Source organism: Entelurus aequoreus, linkage group LG13 (genome assembly GCF_033978785.1).
Source record: "Entelurus aequoreus isolate RoL-2023_Sb linkage group LG13, RoL_Eaeq_v1.1, whole genome shotgun sequence".
NCBI lineage: Eukaryota > Metazoa > Chordata > Actinopteri > Syngnathiformes > Syngnathidae > Entelurus > Entelurus aequoreus.
In genome coordinates this window covers 68,435,553-68,458,056 of record NC_084743.1, presented here as the reverse complement: position 1 = coordinate 68,458,056, position 22,504 = coordinate 68,435,553, and the positions used below count along the sequence as shown (strand labels likewise).

The 22,504-nt window shown below is 38.5% G+C and overlaps 1 protein-coding gene across 6 annotated transcripts in view; it reads right to left on the bottom strand.

The window, feature by feature from the left end:
* Nucleotides 1–230: 230 nt before the first annotated feature.
* LOC133663653 (E3 ubiquitin-protein ligase TRIP12) overlaps nucleotides 231–22,504 on the bottom strand; it is a 71,902-nt gene continuing 49,628 nt past the window's right edge. For all 6 annotated transcript variants that reach the window (XM_062068297.1, XM_062068299.1, XM_062068300.1 and 3 more), the window contains 17 exons: nucleotides 20,648–20,799; nucleotides 20,414–20,571; nucleotides 20,233–20,306; nucleotides 18,685–18,884; nucleotides 18,372–18,499; nucleotides 14,367–14,518; nucleotides 12,156–12,298; nucleotides 11,921–12,077; nucleotides 11,744–11,842; nucleotides 7,810–7,924; nucleotides 6,840–6,994; nucleotides 5,101–5,265; nucleotides 4,806–4,970; nucleotides 4,432–4,545; nucleotides 1,884–1,978; nucleotides 1,691–1,794; nucleotides 231–1,624 (listed from right to left, as the gene is read on the bottom strand). In XM_062068297.1, the coding sequence (XP_061924281.1) occupies nucleotides 1,428–1,624; nucleotides 1,691–1,794; nucleotides 1,884–1,978; nucleotides 4,432–4,545; nucleotides 4,806–4,970; nucleotides 5,101–5,265; nucleotides 6,840–6,994; nucleotides 7,810–7,924; nucleotides 11,744–11,842; nucleotides 11,921–12,077; nucleotides 12,156–12,298; nucleotides 14,367–14,518; nucleotides 18,372–18,499; nucleotides 18,685–18,884; nucleotides 20,233–20,306; nucleotides 20,414–20,571; nucleotides 20,648–20,799 (2,373 nt within the window). In that variant the 3' untranslated portion in view covers nucleotides 231–1,427. The remainder of the gene's footprint in view (nucleotides 1,625–1,690; nucleotides 1,795–1,883; nucleotides 1,979–4,431; nucleotides 4,546–4,805; nucleotides 4,971–5,100; nucleotides 5,266–6,839; nucleotides 6,995–7,809; nucleotides 7,925–11,743; nucleotides 11,843–11,920; nucleotides 12,078–12,155; nucleotides 12,299–14,366; nucleotides 14,519–18,371; nucleotides 18,500–18,684; nucleotides 18,885–20,232; nucleotides 20,307–20,413; nucleotides 20,572–20,647; nucleotides 20,800–22,504) is intronic.

Below are 22,504 nucleotides of genomic sequence, written 5' to 3'. Positions count from 1 at the left end.
TGGATTCATTTTTCAACAAATTTCCATAAAAAAAATATGTGAGGATCCATGCAAACTTGGCCCAAAAAGTTGCTAGAACTTAAAAAAAACACCTAGTGAAACAGAACCAAAAATGGTCCCAGCAATTTTGGCCCCAGATCCTGCATTTCGAGGCTCACTATGTGTACAGTATTAAATCTTTATTTCCATACATTACACAAATGACGTGAAAACAAAAACAAAAGACAAACGTTGAGTCAAACAGTTACTTTATTTATGTTCAGGTAAAAACATGAACCTGATGCAGTAAATTATTGCAGATCTTAGAAACCAGCACATGAACGATTGGGCCAGGAATGCACACAGTGACGCCCTCCCCTGGCCACAGACTGCAGGTGCACACCACTATTGTTTTTTTTCCAAGCCAGCAGTGCAAAGAAAAAAAACTACAGCAAAGAAATAGACCATATAGAAAAGAAAAAAAAAAAGGAAAAGCAGACATTCTCACCTCAAAGAGGGCGTGAAACTGCATATAAACTCCATAAATGAAATTGAAATGCTGCCTGGCCATGAAACAACAAAATGAGAGCAGTCAAAGGTTTGTGCCCAGCTACATTATGTGTTGAGGGTCGCTCTTGATAACCATACCAATCCAAGAGACGCTTTACGTGGTCAAAATAAGAGCAACACACCTGAACCAGATCAACACATTGGTAACAATGCTTCTTTCGAGATGAAGCTCTCTAGAAGCTGGAGGCCAGAACACAATCTCAACTTAAGTAAGGGGGGGTTGGTGGAAATGAGAATATGCGTTCATCACTACCCACATTCTCGATTACGCAACTTGAAGCGACAGGGGAGGGAACGCTAAACGAGGTCGGACGCGTTCACTCACTCAACACACAAAATGAGGGGAATGCGGACAAACAGACGCCGTGGGAACAAAAGAGCTATTCTAGCAAATGTGTAGAATGAGCAAAGTCTGCAAATTTGTCTGTACAAACGATCTTTGGAGCTAAAGTAAACCGAGCTTGCTTGATGGCGCCTCCACTCTCCCACCCAGACATTGTCCACTTTGGAGAGGAGTCATCCCTTTTTTTTTCTTTTTTTTCTTCCTTAAATATCACAGCAATGCAATTTAAAATGTCACCCAAATGTTTTCATAATTTTTTAACATGACTCAACTACTGATATAAGTTTTACTCTCTTTTACATTTTAACTGTCTGTGTGTCATGGAACACCTTTTTCTATTTGTGGGTTTTTTTTATCGTTTTTCTTGAGAGTCGGGGCAGCAAATATATATTTAAAGTTTCTGCAAGCTGCTTCTCTAACAAGAAGGCTGTACATGTATGTAGCCTTGATGTGATTACAAAAAAAAAAAAAAAAGAAGGAAGTCATGATTTCATCAGTCGCTGAAGAAGGCATTTGAATGTGAGATGGTGAGAGATCAGGAAAGGTGGAACGACTGTTGGCCCTCACGAGCCGCAGTCAACAGTTTCTCTCGCATGATCTCTATGCTGGAGTAGTCAGGCAGCTTCAGGTAGTTGACGCAGGTCATAACTGAAGGGAGGAACTCGTCGGGGTTCTCGGTCGACTCAAAGGTCTTCCTCACAATTGTCAGCGGGGGGTTCAGGCTGCGGAAACCTGCGGAGCAGTGACAAGACGTTAAAAAAATGTGCGCTTCATCAAAAGGCGAGTGCGTCGTCTCACCTCCAACAGGCAGTCGTGGGCTTCCCGTGACAAACTGCAGAAATAGTCTCTGCTGCTCGGCGTCGAAACTGCTCAACACCTCGAAGAGGAACCGCACAGCCCGGCTGTGGAGGCAAAGAAGATTCCACTAGTCTTCAACACTCCCTCACTTTGCTGTGGATGGTGAAACCCTAATCAGGTGGCGCAAGTTCACCTGTCGTGTGTGTAGCCATGATCCGGTCGACAGCACTCCATCAGCGTCTTGACGTCCCACGTCTCTGACTTACTGCCACACAGCAGCTGGTCTAGCTGCAGGCACAATTAAAAGAGGAACATTTATTTATTTGAGTGATCGCTTCTATTGCCGCTTTTCCACTGCAGAATAGCAGCTTCTCATTGGGGTCTAAAGCAGCTGCAGTACATCCAGAATGCTGCTGCTCCAGTCCTGACTAGTGTTGTCCCGATACCAATATTTTGGTACTTTGATACTTTTCTAAATAAAGGGGACCACAAAAAATTGCATTATTGGCTTTTTTTAAACCAACATTTTTAGGGTACATTAAACATATGTTTCTTATTGCAAGTTTGTCCTTCAATAAAATAGTGAACTTTAAACTAGACAACTTGTCTTTTAGTAGTAAGTAAGCAAACAAAGGCTTGTCGAGGTCGGGTGTTCAACACATTTTGTTTAGAGCGTTTTTCATCGCTATTTCATAAAACCAAAAAAAACAAACGCAGAAAGGCTATTTTCATAAAACCAAAAAAAAAAAAGGCAGAAGGGATATTTTGAGGCAAAAATAAATGTTTCAAAAAAGATTTTCGCGAACATTTCACATGCTTTTAATTGAACAATACTGCAGTCTAGTGTTGTCCCGATACCAATATTTTGGTACAGGTACCAAAATTATTTCGATACTTTTCTAAATAAAGGGGACCACAAAAAATTGCATTATTGGCTTTTTTTCAACAAAATAAACATATGAACATATGTTTCTTATTGCAAGTGTGTCCTTAAATAAAATAGTGAACATACAAGACAACTTGTCTTTTAGTAGTAAGTAAACAAACAAAGGCTCCTAATTAGTCTGCTGACATATGCAGTAACATATTGTGTCATTTTCCATTCTATTATTTTGTAAAAATTATGAAGGATAAGTGGTAGAAAATGAATTATTAATCCACTTGTTCATTTACTGTTAATATCTGCTTACCTTCTCTTTTAACATGTTCTATCTACACTTCTGTTAAAATGTAACAATCCATTATTCTTCTGTTTGATACTTCACATTAGTTTTGGATGATACCACAAATTTAGGTATCGATTCGATACCAAGTTGTTACAACTTCTTTTTCCATTATACTGGTAATTTAATGGTATTCAAATTGCTGCAGGACATTGGCTTAACATTCTCAATTAAGTGTAACATTCAGCCTATTAAAAATTCAGTAATTGACGACTATCAACCAGAACATGTCATAAAATAATATACACAATACTGCAGACTGCCATAAAATATATACTGTATATATTCCTCAACTGATGTACTAGCATTTATTTAGGTAGAATTATCACAGATTACATTACAAAACATATTTGACAATAAAAGCATGATCGTAATGTAGGACATTTTTCATTCTTGTTAAATTAGTTAGACTGGATGTGACGCGTAACGCTTTAATTTTGAAGTCGGATGTGTGTGATTGGTTTGAGAAGAGGTGTCTGGACATGTTTTGATGACAATAAAAAAGTGCCTCTTGACTTTCTGCCTATCGTCCTTCATTTCTGCTGAGTTTGTATTCCATCTTACTAAACCAGTTACAGAAGCAATCAACTTGTTCAGTTATAAATGCAATATACTGTAGTCTAAACAAAAAAAGTAAAGCTTCACCCCTCTGAATGCAAGCGTTCCAGCAGGCATTGGCTCCAGTGATGACGACGCACACCGATCGTGGATGAAAATGGTCTTGTCAAGAGAATGACTTGTAATGGCTTTGGACCTGGGCTCTCCATAATTTACCATCTTCTTTGGCCATTTCTGCTCGCTATTTGTGTCCCGCTTGCGGCTCAATAGTAACTGAACACAGATAAATTTTCCCACGCTACAGAATGGGCCGAGGGTCACACAGGACGCGTGCACGTTAAATCGCACGTCAAAAAAATTAGCGTCGTCAAAGAAAATTATAGTTAAAGCATAGTACTGCGTTGACTTTGAAAGCCCTAATGTAATTAAATTAGAAAGACCCATCAATCACAGAATCACAGCAGAACATCAAACCTTCCATCATCACAAAATAAAATGATGAGACTGCAGAAACAAACATTGGAGATTAAAAAGTATATTATAGAAAACATGACGTGCCAAATAATCTCAATTAATGCAATAATTTCACACTATCGGTTGATCGATTATCAGCACTGATAAATGGTATGTTGACATACATCCACATTGGCCTTTTTTTGATATTGCTAATAGTAATATTTGCCTCTTTTATCACCGTTAGTATCATTTCAAATGTAACAATCATTGAATGCAATTTTTTTCCCTAATTTAAAACGTGTTATTTTGGTTTAGATGCGGCCGTGGTTCTCTGTGTCCAGCATTCTCCCGCCCACGGTGCCATCTGATTAGTTACGCAATAAGGTTCAGGTGAGGAGCACCGACTGATTTAAGCCCTAGACAGTACCTCATAGTGCCTGCTTTTGACAATGGAAAAGGGATAATTGCAAGTAGGAAGATTTATATGGGGAGAAAAAGGCTTACCTCTTCTGGATAGAAATACTGCAGGTGATGTAGCGGGAAGACGGATTCAAAGCCTTCCCTGAAAGACTCAAACTGTCTTGACACGCCTTCATTTAGAGTCCAGTACACCACCAACTAGGCGAGAAAAAAAGGCCACATCAGAAAATTCCTGCAAAAACTGAACGTAAACACTAACAAATGCTGACCAGAGAGACAACACCAAAAGACAACACTGGTATTACATCACAGTACATCATAGACCTGTTAGAAGTTTAGGGGGTGATACCACATTAATCATGTTGGATGTTTTGTTATTGCTTCGGTTTTCTATCCAAATAATCAACTAACTTTATTGAAAAACAGGCCATGAAATGAAATAAATAGGGAGGACATACCCTGAGATACTCCTCCAGGTTGTATATCGTGACAGGTACGTCTTTGCCACCCTTTTTCAGCTCAATGTTAGGGAATCCCGGGAGTGTGAAGTCCAACCCGAGGTCCTCCACTGAGCAGCCGTTCATGTTCAGGCTCTCCAGCCCCTGCTGTAAAGTCTCTCTTGTCTGCACACACACAAAAGTTGAAAAATAAACAACTTGTTTGTGAATAACTAGTCAAAATACTCAGTAGCTGCTGTGATAGATGAAATTGAAAGCTGATTCACTCCGTTTAATCATTTTGTTTACAAATTACCTGTGATCGGTCCTGTTCAAGCCTCTTTTTCTGGCGAATAATATCCTCCAAGTGCTGGATAGATTTAGCCACACCAGGATCAATGTTCACCAGGTCATGGGAGCTTATAGACATCTCGTGCCGCAACATCCACTTATAAAATGGCAGCCCCAGTGGCAGGTCCAGCTAGAAATTACAATAAAAAGATTTAACACTGGGAATTTTTTTTTATTTTGCATAAGAGTAAAAAAATCCACCACAACAAAAGAAACAATGACGCAAACTGAGGACGTCTCAGTGAAGAAAAATGTAATAGGGAAACATGAGAAGTTATATGAACATGATATAAATATATTCATACCAGCGCAACTTTAAATACAAGGGACCGACATTCCACATTGACTAGTTTCAGCTCCAGCAACAATCAGGATGTCGCTTCAATCGCCACTGTTCACTACTACACAAGAAAATACAGTGCGTAGCTAGCCAACAGCAGCATTTTGGCATAGAAATTTGCAGATCATGTGCTCATTAGCATAAGTAGATCAAAACCCCATCAGAAGGGCGAACGTAGTGACTCCGTTATAGCATATTTCAGCCATCATAGAATATAATAATACAATTATGTACTGTACATATGTAATGTTTTTCTATGGATTTTGAAATAATGGAGTTTTCCCAATTCCGTCCATTTCCACCTATAGAAATTAGTTTGTAAAAAAAAAAAATTTCAACTAGGGCTGCGCAATTCTGGAAGAAATCTAAATCAAGATGAATCAAATATTGAGCTGCATAATTATTGTCAGAATAATTGTATCTAAGTTATCACAAAACTTTGTGTTGCCATGAGTTCCCGGCGAGAGGACAAAAGCTGTCTTTGATCCTACCCATCAAAAGGCTTGTAAAACTCCACTGTGTAGAATGGCAAGCGACATGAAGGTATCAGTTTCTTTGATGTATTGTAATCCACAAGAAGATTTTATCTTGACCCGAGATCTACAAAGCGGAGAGGAAGCAGGACCTGACTCCCCTTCAGGCACCTTTTCTTAGAACTGTTTTGTGACTAAAGGCAGCGGCTGTTTACGACCCCCTTTCTTTAGAAACAACTGTTGCCATGTAATCAGGGAAAGTCAAAGTAAAAGAGAAGGCGTACAATTTTTTGTCAGAGCGTGGTGGGAGACTGTGCAAGAGTACAGCCCAGACGTTTCTCCTCAATTGAGCTAAATTGAATTCTGTCTGTTTAATTCCTTGCTTGTTTGTCTCTTTAATAGATGTCATCAGTGTTTGAACCTGACAATTATTATACTCTGAGCTCAGTTAAACTCTTTAAATATTTGTATACTTTTAAAACAACTGAACAATTAAGGGCCATTTATTAACACAACGGATTTGAAAACAGCTAAAATGCTTTGCAAAGAAACAAGCACATTCCCCTTGTAAAGGAGAAAATAAAAATAAAAATTTCTTGCAAGGGAAATATTTGTAATACTGTGGTGTGTGAAATAGCTTTCACCTTAAGAAAAGGTCATTTATACAATAAAACTATGATTCTTTGATGGATTCCTTTCTATATTGTGACATTTGAAAAAAGTGTGTTTGATAGCATCATCCTTATTGAAGATAAAGTGTGCCCACAAAACTGACTGAATTGCGTTTTGGTACACAGCAGTTTACATCAGTTTAAACGTATAAATGTTGGTTTTGATTCTTTTTGGATTAATTGCCCGGCCCTACTAAAAGCGACAAAATCAATTTCTCACCAGTCTGAAGTCCATTATGGCTTTGGCCATTAGCTTTCCCAAAAAGCGGAACTTCATTTTGATTTTGGCTATATGAGCTGGTTTGGTTGTCCTGCCGAAGGGAACAGCGAAGAGTCCTCTTGAACTGAACATATACTTCGTTCCCTCTTGGCTTCCTATTGGAGTGGAAACAAAGAAGAAGCCAAATAAAAAAATCATCATATTCCACATGCATAGCAATCCTGCACATTTACATCCATAGGATTATTTACAAGTAGGGGTATAACGGTACAGCATCCTCAGTGCTAATATTGGTAGTAATGTCACACTTCCATTCTTTTTTGGTACACCAAAAAAATAATACATGCATCCTTGGCTGTTGCAATTTCTCATACAAAGTAGCGTATGGTTTGAATTTTATCTGTAAGTAGACTCACTATGGAAGCGCTGAAAAGTACAACATGGATGACAGGGAAAAGGAGCGGTGAAAGTTGAGGCAGACAAATATGACCGCCAACAAAATGACGCATGCTGAATAGACTGTCAGAAAGCTGCTTAAAAACGGTCTGTAAAACATAATCTATGCAAAATTTTGACAAAAGAATCACCATTACAAGTTATTTAGACCACAAGGAAGCAAGTGTTTGACCCCTTTAAGTATTTCACCAGGAAGGCAAAGTGTTACTAAACAACAAAGAGGGTGTAGTTGTTGTCTTCTTAGCACTATCACAAGCCGTGACTCACAATAGCCAAAGCTGGCTGGGCTGTAAGCTAGTAGAAGTGCTCCTCTGCACACTTCCACGCCTCATCTTTTAGAAGTGCCGCCTACGCCTGAACAACAAGCCAAAAAAAACCTGTTCTCGCTAATTAATGTGTACCGCTTGGGAATTTGGTATGTCTCTGTCCTCAATGAAAATATCTGAAGACATATACCGTTATACCTTTACTTCAAAGTAAAACGTATTGCAGAGGAAAAAGTATTTGATGGTACCTTTAGGATTGGTCAGCGTGACCTCTTCACCCCTCCACAGTCCAAGGTCTGCCCGCTGGAGCTCCTGAGACACCAAAGCATAGAACTCCAGAGTAGGACCAAGACCTGTGCCCACCTTGGAAGATAATCAAAGTTCTGTTATTACAGCGAATATCAAACTTTAATAAAATCTAACCAGTGTTAAATTTGACAGCAGCTTTTAAATTAGTTTGTCAGTCTTTTGACGAAAATGTATTTTAATTTTAGTCTAATTTTAGTCATCTATATTGATTGTTTTAGTCAACAAAATGTACAACATTTCAGTCACCTAAGATTACGGTAAACTTAAAGGCCTACTGAAACCCACTACTACCGACCACGCAGTCTGATAGTTTATATATTAATGATGAAATCTTAACATTGCAACACATGCCAATACGGCCGGGTTAACTTATAAAGTGCAATTTTAAACTTCCAAAGAAACTTCCGTTTGAAAACGTCGCGGTATGATGACGTATGCGCGTGACGTCACGAGGGCAAGGGAAGTGTTTGGACCCAATTCAAATACCTCTGTTTTCTTCGACAAAATTCCACAGTATTCTGGACATCTGTGTTGGTGAATCTTTTGCAATTTGTTTAATGGACAATGGAGACTGCAAATAAGAAAGTTGTAGGTGCGATCGGTGGAGCGGCGGACTACAGCAACACCAACACCAGGAGGTTGTGTTGTGTTTTGAGCAGGATAGCAGACGCACTACAGTGAGTAAGCCCGCCGCCGCATCTAACTTAGTTTCAGTTTTTTTAGCTTCGCCAAGCTGAATATTATTAATCATGTATTTACATGTTCATGGTTTAATAGTATTTTTGATATTCTGTCTATCCATCCAGTCAGGGTTTTTTTTAATTTAGTTTCTATCTGCATTTGAGACTGCTATGCTATCACGTTGGCTACGTGGCTAGGTTAGCTTCTATTTTTTTAGCTTCGAAAAGCTGAATATTATTAATCGTGTATTTACATGTTCATGGTTTAATAGTATTTTTGATCTTCTGTCTATCCATCCAGTCAGGTTTTTTTAAAATTTAGTTTCTATCTGCATTTGAGACTGCTATGCTATCACGTTGGCTACGTGGCTAGGTTAGCTTCTATTTTTTTTAGCTTCGAAAAGCTGATTATTATTATTAATCGTGTATTTACATGTTCATGGTTTAATAGTATTTTTGATCTTCTGTCTATCCATCGAGTCAGGGTTTTTTTTAAATTTAGTTTCTATCTGCATTTGAGACTGCTATGCTATCACGTTGGCTACGTAGCTAGGTTAGCTTCTATTTTTTTTAGCTTCGAAAAGCTGAATATTATTAATCGTGTATTTACATGTTCATGGTTTAATAGTATTTTTGATCTTCTGTCTATCCATCCAGTCAGGGTTTTTTTTTAATTTAGTTTCTATCTGCATTTGAGACTGCTATGCTATCACGTTGGCTACGTGGCTAGGTTAGCTTCTATTTTTTTAGCTTCGAAAAGCTGATTATTATTAATCGTGTATTTACATGTTCATAGTTTAATAGTATTTTTGATCTTCTGTCTATCCATCCAGTCAGGGTTTTTTTTAATTTAGTTTCTATCTGCATTTGAGACTGCTATGCTATCACGTTGGCTACGTTGCTAGGTTAGCTTCTATTTTTTTAGCTTCGAAAAGCTGAATATTATTAATCGTGTATTTACATGTTCATGGTTTAATAGTATTTTTGATCTTCTGTCTATCCATCCAGTCAGGTTTTTTTTTAATTTAGTTTCTATCTGCATTTGAGACTGCTATGCTATCACCTTGGCTATGTAGCTAGGTTAGCTTCTATTTTTTTTAGCTTCGAAAAGCTGATTATTATTAATCGTGTATTTACATGTTCATGGTTTAATAGTATTTTTGATCTTCTGTCTATCCATCCAGTCAGGGTTTTTTTTAATTTAGTTTCTATCTGCATTTGAGACTGATGCTATCACGTTGGCTACGTTGCTAGGTTAGCTTCTATTTTTTTAGCTTCGCAAAGCTGAATATTATTAATCGTGTATTTACATGTTCAGTCACTGTGAATGTCCATTTCGCGTTCTCGACTCTCATTTTCAAGAGGATATAGTATCTGAGGTGGTTTAAAATACAAATCTGTGATCTACAATAGAAAAAGAAGAGAGTGTGGAATCCAATGAGCCAGCTTGTACCTAAGTTACGGTCAGAGCGAAAAAAGATACGTCAATCACTGCCTCTCAAGTCCTTCACTGTAACGTTCCTCATCTACGAATCTTTCATCCTCGCTCAAATTAATGGGGTAATCGTCACTTTCTCGGTCCGAATCTCTCTCGCTCCATTGTAAACAATGGGGAATTGTGAGGAATACTAGCTCCTGTGACGTCACGCTACTTCCGGTACAGGCAAGGCTTTTTTTTATCAGCGAGCAAAAGTTGCGAACTTTATCTTTGATTTTCTCTACTAAATCCTTTCAGCAAAAATATGGCAATATCGCAAAATGATCAAGTATGACACATAGAATGGATCATTTAAATTCCCATTTAAATAAAAAAATTTCATTTCAGTAGGCCTTTAGTTGACTAAAATATAAAAGATAAGGCCTCTTTATAGTTTTTTTTTAAATCACCTTTATTTAGACTACCTGCAGATCATTTGTTTAACACATAAGTAGCATGATCGTATGGTCAGGAATGATGTATGATGCATACAATGGTTAATGCCAATATATATCTTTCAGGCACTTTTTTTTTGTTATTTTTGCTACGTCTCTGGCAAAGCTGGTATGTACGTGTGTTGAGAGTTACAATGCATGCCTTCATTATAATTTCTTTGTGAATGTAGGGCAAGCGGAAGCAGCAAATACACATACAGTAGCTTTAACTTAGTTTGTAGATCAGGGCTTAACGTTTTTGACCTCACGGCCCAACTTTTCCACTACAGAGGGGCCCAAGGCCCACTCAAAACATTAACACTGAATCAGTTATCTTACTCATTATTTTAATCGTATTCAATAATTATGTCTAACCTACCTAGTTTACAATATTGTCAAATGATATGAAAGCTGTGTTGATCACAAATATTATGATTTATTCAGGCTTGGGTCAGGCTTATTATAAAAATAAGTACTAACCAAATATACTTCATAAGAATGGACTCATAACAGTGCTAACATCAATAAAGTCAATCAATAATATATATGTACTAAGCTGTTAGTACAATTAAAGTGCCAATGAAAATACAGCTTCACCCCTGTAGTCATAATTTTTGCGCTTAAGAAACTTTTCTATGAGTTTAGCTTCAGACTTCTTCTGTTTGAGATTGTCATTACTGCCACAAGTGGTTAAAATGCATTACAACTCAATACAGCTGTGGCCCATACAGACCACAGCTGAGAAACAATTTTTTGACAGCCATTTAGGGGCCATGGTGGCCAAACAATGTTGATTAAGAAACACTAATAGAGATGTCACGATGCCTGCTGATGATATCATATAGCGACAAAAATAAAATGTGTCTTTTTCCCAGGTGTATACATAGTACAATGTGGAACATGGTAAATCCACACATTATTGTTTTCACGGTGAGAAATCCAACTTCCTCATCTTACAAGGAAACGCATATGATTGGCTCTCCTTTTGTAACTAAATGCCCCTCTCATTCGTACCGTATTAAAGAACTGTGATTGGATGTATTTCAAATTTGTCCCACCCATCTACAAGACAATTAAATATGAATGAACTTAGTGTCTCTCAACATTTTTGTCTCCTTTTTATATTTTGACAAAATTGTCAGTTAATTTTGTTATCATTTTAGTCAACGTGCATTTTGTTTTGATTCATATTTTCGTCAGGGGAAAATAGGTTGTCGACGATAGCTAAGACGACAATTATTAGTTGACAAAACGAAAACTGCATTTGGCCCAGTTAAAGTACCTCATTCTCATACTGAATCTCCAACATCGCCCGTGAACTTCCAAGGTCCTGCATCACAGACTCTGCCTGTTTGAGCAGTTCATCTCGGTTTATTGTCCTCTGAAAGATTTAACCAAACACAAAATATGAATTATAGTAACAACAATAAATTCAAAAAAAACTTGCAATGTACCACACCTTTTTCCTATCGAGACGTGGTGCAACTCTGCTGTCCTGAGAATCTGATTGGTTGATCTCAGGGTTTGTGTCCAGTAAGCGCTGCATGGCTCTGTCACGGTCAAAGGCAGTTACGTAAAACAACATCTGCCGGGTGTCAAAGGGGAAGAAGAAAGGACTGCAGAGAGAACACAACCTGGTCAGATATTGGTGAGTATATTAACAATTATACTACTGTATATTCTCTTATACTTACCAAGTCTTTCCGAGCTCGATAAGCCAAGTGGGTATGTTCCCCGTCATAATAACCAGTGGGTCTTGAAGCTGACGATTGGCTTTGGCTGTCAGCTTACTGTTAATGAACTCACTGGTGGGAATGATTTCCTTACACACCGCATTCTGCAAAAACACAGTGACAACCATGATACAACTCGAACATGTTTGCTTAAAGGGGCGGTTTGCAACATTTACAAAGATGCTTAGAGGCACTAACTTTCCAACGTATTTTACATCATTTATACCACCCTTTTATGGCTTCCAGGACGTAATGACGCATGTAAGGAGTGCACACACATTAGCTTTGGGTGTTAGCTAATAATAGCAATTTAGATAGTTAGCATTAGCTGTCATTGAATGTATATTCTATCATGACAACAACATGAAGACAAATTGTTTGTTGCTTCTCTTGGGACTGCTTTTGTATTTTTGCTCCATGCGTGTACGCGTTGACGAGACAGGGTGAGTGACTGCCATAAACACCACTTGTTTTTTCTTCGGATTGGAACATTTTTTATTATAACAAACTTTGTATTTGTAAAAAACATCCAATTTGAAAACAAATGCGTTCTGTTAATCCACTAATGGTAACATAAGATAGCCGGTGGTATTCTTGTCATATTTTTAGCTTGGAAAAATGTAACTGACTAAAAGTAAGTGTCTTGTTTTTGTAATTTGTATGATAGTATGCACAAACACTTGATGAACTTAAATCTGCATTAAAATGTGAGAATAGGGGTGAGGGATATGGGATAAAAATCATCACAATATTTGTCCAGTCTATATAGCATAGATCCAACGAATCGATGACTAAATTAATCGGCAACTATTTTAAGAATCGATTTTAATCGATTTAATCGATTAGTTGTTGCAGCCCTAGTCATCATTATTAAGTGAAGTGAAGTCAATTATATTTATATAGCGCTTTTCTCTAGTGACTCAAAGTGCTTTTACATAGTGAAACCCAATACCTAAGTTACATTTAAACCAGTGTGGGTGGCAAAGGGAGCAGGTGGGTAAAGTGTCTTGCCCAAGGACACAACGGCAGTGACTAGGATGGCGGAAGCGGGGATCAAACCTGGAGCCCTCAAGTTGCTGGCACGGCCACTCTACCAACCGAGCTATACCGCCCCAAGCTATTAAGGTTATTGTTATTGTGTAAGGTACATGCACAAAACTGGAGCGTGGTGCGTAGTCCGCACACATACACCAACGCAGTTCCAGACACGCTGACAACATTTTTGCATAATACAATGTGCAACTTTATCTTATATTTTAAACCTTATTCAACAATAAAACGGGAAGTTATTTACTCAAATGTTTTTAATTTTGTCCGCCTTATGACACGTACGGGCAATAAAAACAACATTCTCCTCCATGTAAGTGTCCTCTGATATTAAATATGATCTACACATCATTGTAGATGTAGTATATATATATATATATCACTATATTGTAAGTTGGACACAACACATCCGCAAGTGATGCCATATTTTCCTAAATCGTATAATACGGTGGTTCTGAAACTTTTTTCACCAAGATCCACCTCAGAAAACACTTGGCTCTCCAAGTACCATCCTGATGACCAACATTACAACACAGTAGCGTAGTAGGCCTAAATATTCATTAAAACAAGGCAGAGGTTTAAGTATATTTAATATTTTTGGCCACTGTAAAATAACACACAGTTTGAACAGTAACACTGTTTGAATATTTAATAAATGATTCTTTGGCGTACGGCTAGATGGAGCCTGTACCATAATTTGAGAATCACTGGTATAAGATAAGAGAAGGGAGAAAACAACTACTCTATGCAAATCATAAACTCACTTCTGACATGTCTATGTTTATCATGAACATTTCACACTTTTTGTTGGATATCATTTGTCCTATTTGCACTATTTGAAGCCGCCAACCTCACACACTTCACTCGGCCAAGTCTTACGGGAGAGTGAGACCTCTTTTTCACCTTGGCTACATATTATGTTTCTGTGTTGCTGCAGTTGTCATTAGTAGGCTAGTCTTACGTCTTTTAGAACATGGACAAATGAATGCTACCGGAATTGTCTCTTATTACTTCGAAGAAACATTTTTTTAGCAATATATATCAATATCGTTTTATCGCCCTGTCAATAAGTGAAAATGAAAACAAAAAAAACTCCACAGCTTCTATTAATAACTGAAGACTTACATCATGCACGTAGAACCAGTATCTACTGATGGAGTGCAGGACCCTCAGCAGCAGGTTGACCTCCAAGGATGGGTCATCAAAGGTTATAGTCTCTGGTGGCTCTGATGAGAGGTACGTCTCTAATGGATTGGCGATGCCGGGACACACACCATCTGGAAACACCAGCATTACATTTATCCGCCAACTCTTAACCACTTTCCGTCAGATACAATGATTAGCAAGCTATTGTTAAAGGGGAACAGCCCTTATATTAGAAATGTTGCCAATCATTCATTGTGTAAGACAAGACCTTCGATAATTCATCAATTAACCAACGATAAATGAAAATTAGGATGCTAAGTTTTCCAGCGTCGACAAATCGCCATGTGCATGCTTCAAGAGCACTCACGCTTTTCATCGGTTTCAGCAGTGTGTGCGTTTGTGCCATAGCGGAATGAAAAGAAGGGTGTAAATTCTCTTGTTCTTCATAAAGTGTCTTTAACTCTTTGTACATCGAGGTGGGGCCGCTGGTGGGTGACCAACATACAGTATGTAGTAGCAAAAATGGACAAACTAATCACAAAACCACATGCCAGTGTGGAAATATTTAAATTTAAAAGGAACTCCGGTTTTTATTTTTATTTTGCCGCCTATCGTTCACAATCATTATGAAAGACACAACGGATGGATTTTTGTTAATGCATTCTTAACAGTAAATAAACGTAAATAAAAGTCTGCTTACAGCGGAGCCACGGGAGCTCCACTATTCCGCCCATAAAATCTGATAAATAACCATTTAAAAAGCGCCAACAATACTCCACTTACGTTTTGTGACTTGAATATTAACCAAGTATTAGTGATATTAATATTATAAGCGCTAACGCAGACAAGAGTGTCCGCCCTGAGATCGGTAGGTTGGAGTTCAAATCCCAGCCGAGTCATACCAAAGACTATAAAAATGGGACCCATAACCTCTCTGCTTGGCACTCAGCAACAAAGGGTTGGAGTTGGGGGTTAAATCACCAAAATGATTCCCGGGCGCGGCGCCGCTGCTGCCCACTGCTCCCCAAGGGAATGGGACAAATGCAGGGGACAAATTTCACCACATCTAGTGTGTGTGTGACAATCATTGGTACTTTAAACTATTTACAGCGGCACCGTGAAGTCCTGTGTGCCGATGTTTACATCATCGACTGATCAACTGATTCCTCGTTTCCCTGCTCCCTTAAAGTTTATTGTAGATCATAAATCATGCCTCTCAACTGAAAAGTAGTTGGCTGAACATATAATCGGACAAGTTGGGACACTTTGACCATCATATAAGGCCTGGAACTGGCGAGAACGACATGCAAAGCACTTGTTCCCCGCCCCTTCTCTACACACCCTGTTTCTTTGCGAGGATTGTGAGACATTTTTCCATCTAAATGGGAATATATGAATGGAGGCTTTTTTAGGGGCTCGGTTTAGGCAGAATTGAACAGCTCCCATAAGCTCCATTGTAAACAGACTTTTGATCATGTCTTTCATAATGATTGTGAAATAGGCACAATTACAAAATAAGCGCCGCTCCTTTAAACCTTGGGAACAAGATGAGCCTATCAACACCGAAGAGCCAGTTTGCTGAATATGCTCGAATACAACAAACCTGCACGCCTACTTGAAACAGAACCACCCGACAGCCAACACTTACTTTGTTTGTCAATACTTTATTTAGCCATTTTATTTATTCTATTTGTTGTGTGTATTTGAGGGTATCGCATCCACTCATTAAAATATTTCATTGAATTTAGGTAGTGATTTTTAATTAGGTGCAAAAAGTATGTTTTATTGTTATTTGTTTTATTTAACTTGGAGATGTAAAAGTTTATATTCCACCTACAAAGGTAAAACATACGAGAAATACAAATGTATTGCATTTGAAAGGATATACATGCATTATTATTATTATGTATTATCATTCCATCAGTGGTTAATTTGGTCTCAAAAAATAATGGCAATTATATAATTTATTAGCAGTAATTTGTAGGCCAATATATCGTCAAGCAAAATTTGTTGTCTGCCACATGTTTTTCTATTTTGATTCATTTTAAGTCGTAAAATACGGCAACTAAAATGTAACTAACAATGCAGCTAATTAAAGTACGCTATTCCACCCACACACAGAAGAAGAGCTACAGAGCCTGATGGACCGCTTTGCAAAGGCATGCGAAGAGTTCAGCCTGACTATCAGTCTGAAGAAGACAAATGTGATGGCCCAAGATGCTGAACCACCCTGTATCACCATCAACGACTGAACTAGAGGTCGTCAGCCAGTTCACATACCTTGGTTCCACCATCACTGACAACCTCTCACTGGAACCAGAGATCAAGAAGAGGATCGGCAAGGCATCCACAACCTTGGCCAGGTTGTCGCAAAGAGTGTGGAACAACAGCATGCTGACAATCAACACCAAGATCGCTGTGTATCGTGCCTGCGTGCTAAGTACTCTCTTGTACGCCAGCGAATCCTGGGCTCTGTACTCCTCGCAGGAGAAGAGGCTAAGTGCCTTTCACATGCGCTGCCTCCGTCGCATACTCGGGATTATATGGAGCGATCGTGTGACAAACAATGAGGTGCTGATGCAAGCCAAGATTCCCAGCATGGTCACTCTGCTCCGTCAGCGTCGCCTTCGATGGCTGGGCCATGTGCGTCGAATGGACGATGGCCGGATCCCCAAAGACATCCTCTACGCAGAGCTTGCCTCCGGCAAGAGGACAACGGGACGGCCACATCTCCGCTTCAAGGATGTCTGCAAGCGTGACCTGAAAGCGCTCGACATGGACCTGAACACCTGGGAAGAGCTTGCTCAGGACAGATCCAGCTGGAGACACACCGTGAACACTGGACTGAAAGCTGGCGAGGCAAAACTCCGCCAGCTTGCAGATGAGAAGCGAGCTCAGAGAAAGAGCAAGCAACTACATCCTGTCGCTGACTCGACTTATAAATGCACCAAGTGCAACAGAGACTGTCACTCCCGTGTGGGTCTGTACAGCCACAGCAGACGCTGCATGACCAACTAAATCATATCCAAGGGGCGCCAATCCATTGTCTTCCGAGACTTACGGATGCCAACAACAACATTCCACCCATAAATCTCTCTGAAAAAACATCCAAAAACCGTGAACAATACTCTATTAATTTCTCATGACCTGATTAATCAAGAATTAGCAATATTGTTATTATAAGCTAACAAGCTATTTTAAGCGGTGTCGTGATCACAGTGCGCTAACTAGCTTATGCTGCTATACTGACATACTGAACCAGTAAGCTACTCTGAGCTAGTGAAATTGTAGATTTGAAAAATTTGGTCAACTTTGACATCCAACTTATACCTGGAGATGGCGAAAAAAACATAAAAAGACGCTCGTTTTGCGCCCACCTTTTTTTTTTAACCATTCATAAGGACTATGTTTATTCTTCAACTAAATGGAAAGATATGAACATCCCATCAGTCGGTATCCCAATGAGAGCAGACATTGTGCAGTAAGTGATTGTTTCATTATGTTCGGGGTTTGTATTTCTTGTTCAGCACTCTGGAATAGTGCTATATATTGCATCGGTTTAGCACTCAGCTTCTAAAACTTGTAGCATCCTCTGTTTCTACATCATAATTTGTCACAAAGCATTCTTTGTTGTCTCTCACGAAGTCTGCCGTGAGCTAAGGTTGTGATGAGTCTGTAAAATGAATACGCTGCTGTATGCATAAAATTGGTAAAATATGTAAACATTAATTACATAAGGTTATTATGAATGTTCCTGTCACTACATTACATATATACTTCCATACAGGATGTATATAAAACCTTGAAGGATTTTGGACGTTTTAGAGCGCTTTATTGGCTCCGTTGTTGACCTTTGCTAGTGTTCCTTTACGAGATAGGGGGAAAAAAAGTGTGTGCACTTGTATCACAAGGATTGTGAATGACAGACAAAAATCCCCCCAAAAAGTGCAGTCCCCCTTGTATTGAGGCATGAAAGCTCCTCACCATGCCACAGCTCATCCTGTTTCTTAGCGTTACGAGGTGAGGTTTTGGTGGGTGCAGTCTGGGCTCTGCCCCTCTTGCCCCCCACAGTGTCTTTGTTGCCGTCCTCATCCTCCCTCACTGGCTTATACCTGTAAAAAGACAAAAGTGTGCAAGATCAGAAATATGTTTATGGTACTCTAATGACTAGAGGAACCACAAAGCCTTCTCACTGTTCACACTGGCAACATACGGTAAGTAACACTTTGAATGCAGTATGGTGAGTTGATTAAAATCAAGAAAGCTACGTCTGATTCCACACAACCATTCTCTTTACCATATTGTGTGGGTTTTGGTCCAGATGCCTGCTCGCCCTAGAGGGTTTGCCTCATCATCTGTGGACTCCCTTTCTTCTTCTGCCTGAAGACTGTACTGTCGTACAGCCTGGTAAACGGTCATGTTGTATGGCAACAGATGGTCGCCAATGTAGAACTGTAGTCGATGGCGTACACTGCCAGAATTCAGGAACTGGGCAGCCTGCGTAACCAATGACAATATGGTAAAAATACACGGTGACTGAATAGCAATAATAATGCACAAGAGTCATGGATAAAGATAGCATGGCCAACTCAGTTTCAGACGATCTTCTCAATAATTGGTCAAAAGGCTCACTCACGTGACTACAAGGCGCCTTCTAACTTTGAGCTGATGCTACGTGTTTGCAGTGCTTGGTCATTGATTTTTGACGTGTAAAAATGTCTTTTTGTGCAGCATGAAGCTACGCCACCCCGTGAGAATTGTGAAAAGCTTTTACATCGCTTTCCCCACAAATCGAAAATAAGACAAGTATGGGAAGTGAAGGTTCGCCATCAACACTGGAAAGCCACAGATTACGGCATCTTGTACGAGGTAAACATGCGACACAACGTCTGCATTTTGTTCAGAATAGAACACACAAAAGATAATACAAATAATTACAGAATAAATGAACAAATTAAAAAGATGGTTTCACAAAAACAGACTTTTTGGATCTCAGTAGAATAAAGATAATGCTATTTGGTAACAGTAGAAAAGGAAAGTCAAACAAAAATACAAATAGACTGACATTAAAAGAGTAAAAGGAACAACGTTTGTGGTGTGATAATACATGAGAAAATTAACTGGAAATCTCATAAAATATATGACAAAGTAGCAAGAAATATGTCAATAATGATTAAAGCAAAATATGCTCTGGACCAAAGATCACTCCATATTCTCTACTGCTCGCCAGTGTTACCATATCTGAATTATTGTGCGGAAATATGGGGGAAATAAAATAATTTCACTTATCCACTTTGCGTGTTACACAGAAGATCAGTTAGAATAATACATAACGAGTGACACATACAGTGACTACAAATACATTGGAGTCAGCCACCACAGTTGACATACTTCACATAAAAGTTACAACTTCTCTGTGATTGTTGGTCCAAAGCAAATGAAGATTTTGCTAAAATTAAGCTAATTACTTATTTTTTTGGTCATTTTGTGTTATTTCTTACTCACTTCAGGTGAGTGTTAATGCCTGCTGGTCACGAAACAGGAATGTAGCAGCAGAGTGAGTCAAAAACACAACTGCAAAATTATACTTTTACAAAATAAAACCATCTTTTATTGTACTTTTATGAGCTGGAGTATGTTTAGAACTACTGTATATACAGATGTATTTTTTGGTTTATTTCATCAAAAAAACTAATGTCAAAACAAAAGCAATTGCATGCATCCGGGCACAGCCGCACACGTCCTTGGGAGCAGTCATAGCACCTGTTTTTTTTAGTTGGCCATAAGTCTCTTTATACACCACTCTGATGACGCATGCTTATTTTTCATTGACTTCTTCACATACCAGTGATTCGTCTATTTCATCATCTGAACCATCATCATCACTGTCCTCATCCTCTTCTCTGATTCGGCCATAACCTGTACACAAAGGTGGTTAAGCAATGGAAAAAAACTCAAATGTAGTTAAAAAATAGTTGACACTGCTAGGATAAACTTGACCTTAAGATTATCCCTGTGTCACTAACCTCTAACAACGAGGTATCTTTCAATGGCCTGCACCAGGGCCAGAGGGTCAATCTTGACAGGGCCACCTTTCCACTGTTTAACATTGGTGCAGTCTGGGTGTCTCTGCAGCTGACACTTAAGCTGATGCGTGTTAAAGAACTTAAGTGCCTGGGAGCCCCTGGAGACGCATATATAAAACTTGTGTAATGGTTAAAGAAAAAGTTGATTATTTAAGAGAAAAAAACAAAACATACCTGCTTCCATTGCCATTCCCACTGGGGAAATCGTGTACTTTGACAGGGAACTGCTCCATTTGACTCAGGCAGCTGTTAATTTTGTGAACCAGTCCAAGAAATGCTGCATTTTCTGTCGGGTCCAGACAACTTACAGGTTCCATTCCTGGGACCTGTCAGCCACAACGCATAAGCACACAGGGTTAAAAGAATAAAAAGTCAGGGAAAACGGGTTGGTAGTCTCGCTTATACTACGCCACCAGAGGGTGCAGTATCTTAAATTGTGTTATGGAAATGTATAGAATTAGGATCAGAGCTTACATCCATTGTGCCCTGTAGAGTAGAACTGATATTTTGACTTTTTGTGGTATTTGTGTGAATTAATTGTAAATATTCAGTTCCTTTGTATTTGTTGTCAAAACTTTTACACACTGGATTTATAGCAAAAACAATTGTTACCCTAGAAGAGTGAAGGGAAGGCAATAGCTTAAATTGTATTACCATCAAGCGATTAGAAAATTCTACTCAGTAGTGGTTGTCCCATATACTCACTCATACAGTATATTTATTAGAGCTGGGTATTGGCAAGGATGATGGTTCATGATACGATATTATAAGATAGAGCTATATTGCTATATTTGACATGGTTTACTGATCAAGTTTAAATGCAGCTTAAAATACAAGTTGTATACGTGTACATTAGATCATTGTTTTTTAACCGTAGGACCCAGTTGTGGCAGTAATGACCATATCAAGAGAAATGTAATTGCAAAAACTATGACTGAGGTGGTGAAGCTCTTTAAATGTTATTGACAGTTGAGTTAAGAAATATTATTATTAATTGTGTATATTTATTTTAGCACAACATAATTGTATGTCAATATAATTTACTTCATATTTGGCTAGTACTTATTTTTCTGATCAGCCTGACCTTAAGCCTAAGTTTTACGTGTAAATAATATTTGTGACTTCATATAATTTGAAAATGTTGTAAACTGTAACTAAGTTAGATATAATTATTAAAAACAAGAGTACGATTACTAATTCAGTGTTAATATTTGAGTGGGCTCCAGACCCCCCGTAGTGGAAAAGGCACTTAAGTCATAAAGGTTAAGACCCCTGCTCTGGATGACAGTAATTATTGAACAAACTGAAACAAAAAACAATGTAACTAAAATGACCCATTGCTATGTATTGCAATTGTACATAAAGTGGATCAAGTTTCTCGCCACTTAAATGTAAAAAGGACCTTGACTACTTAACTGTCTTCTTCTTGTACTGCCTTGCACAACTCCAACTCGCCACAGAAAGGTGGAAGTACGCGACACTTTGCGGAAGTTGTCTTTGAGTTACAATTGGCTCAAAACATGACTTTAAAAAAGAAAATACAAATATACTTAAAAAAAACGATTTTAGAAAAAATATTGCGATATATTGCACATGGATATTTTCCACCCCTAATATTCATATAGGTCACATATATATATGGGCAGGCCTATTAAAGATGGGTCTCATGTTTATGCTTCTTACTCATTTTGTGTTAAGATACATTAAGTTATGTTTTTGTGAACTTGTCACTGCTGAAAGACTAACACATTTAGTTTTGCCTACTTTAAAATATGTTCCCTATTTAAATCACATTGTGACAACTATACCTATGATGTCAGAGTGTAAATGAAAAGGGATACATATTTCAAGTCCTTTCAATGTCATGTAGGAATTATTAATACAAGACGCTTCGATGATTAGCAATTCACACTAGAGTAAAGAATATGACAACCAAGCCCGTTCTACATTGTTGCTAATCACTGGAATCTATTCCAATGTTTCTTAACCATTGGGGGCTGGTCGCAAGAAATTTTTGTTTTCTTCAGCTGT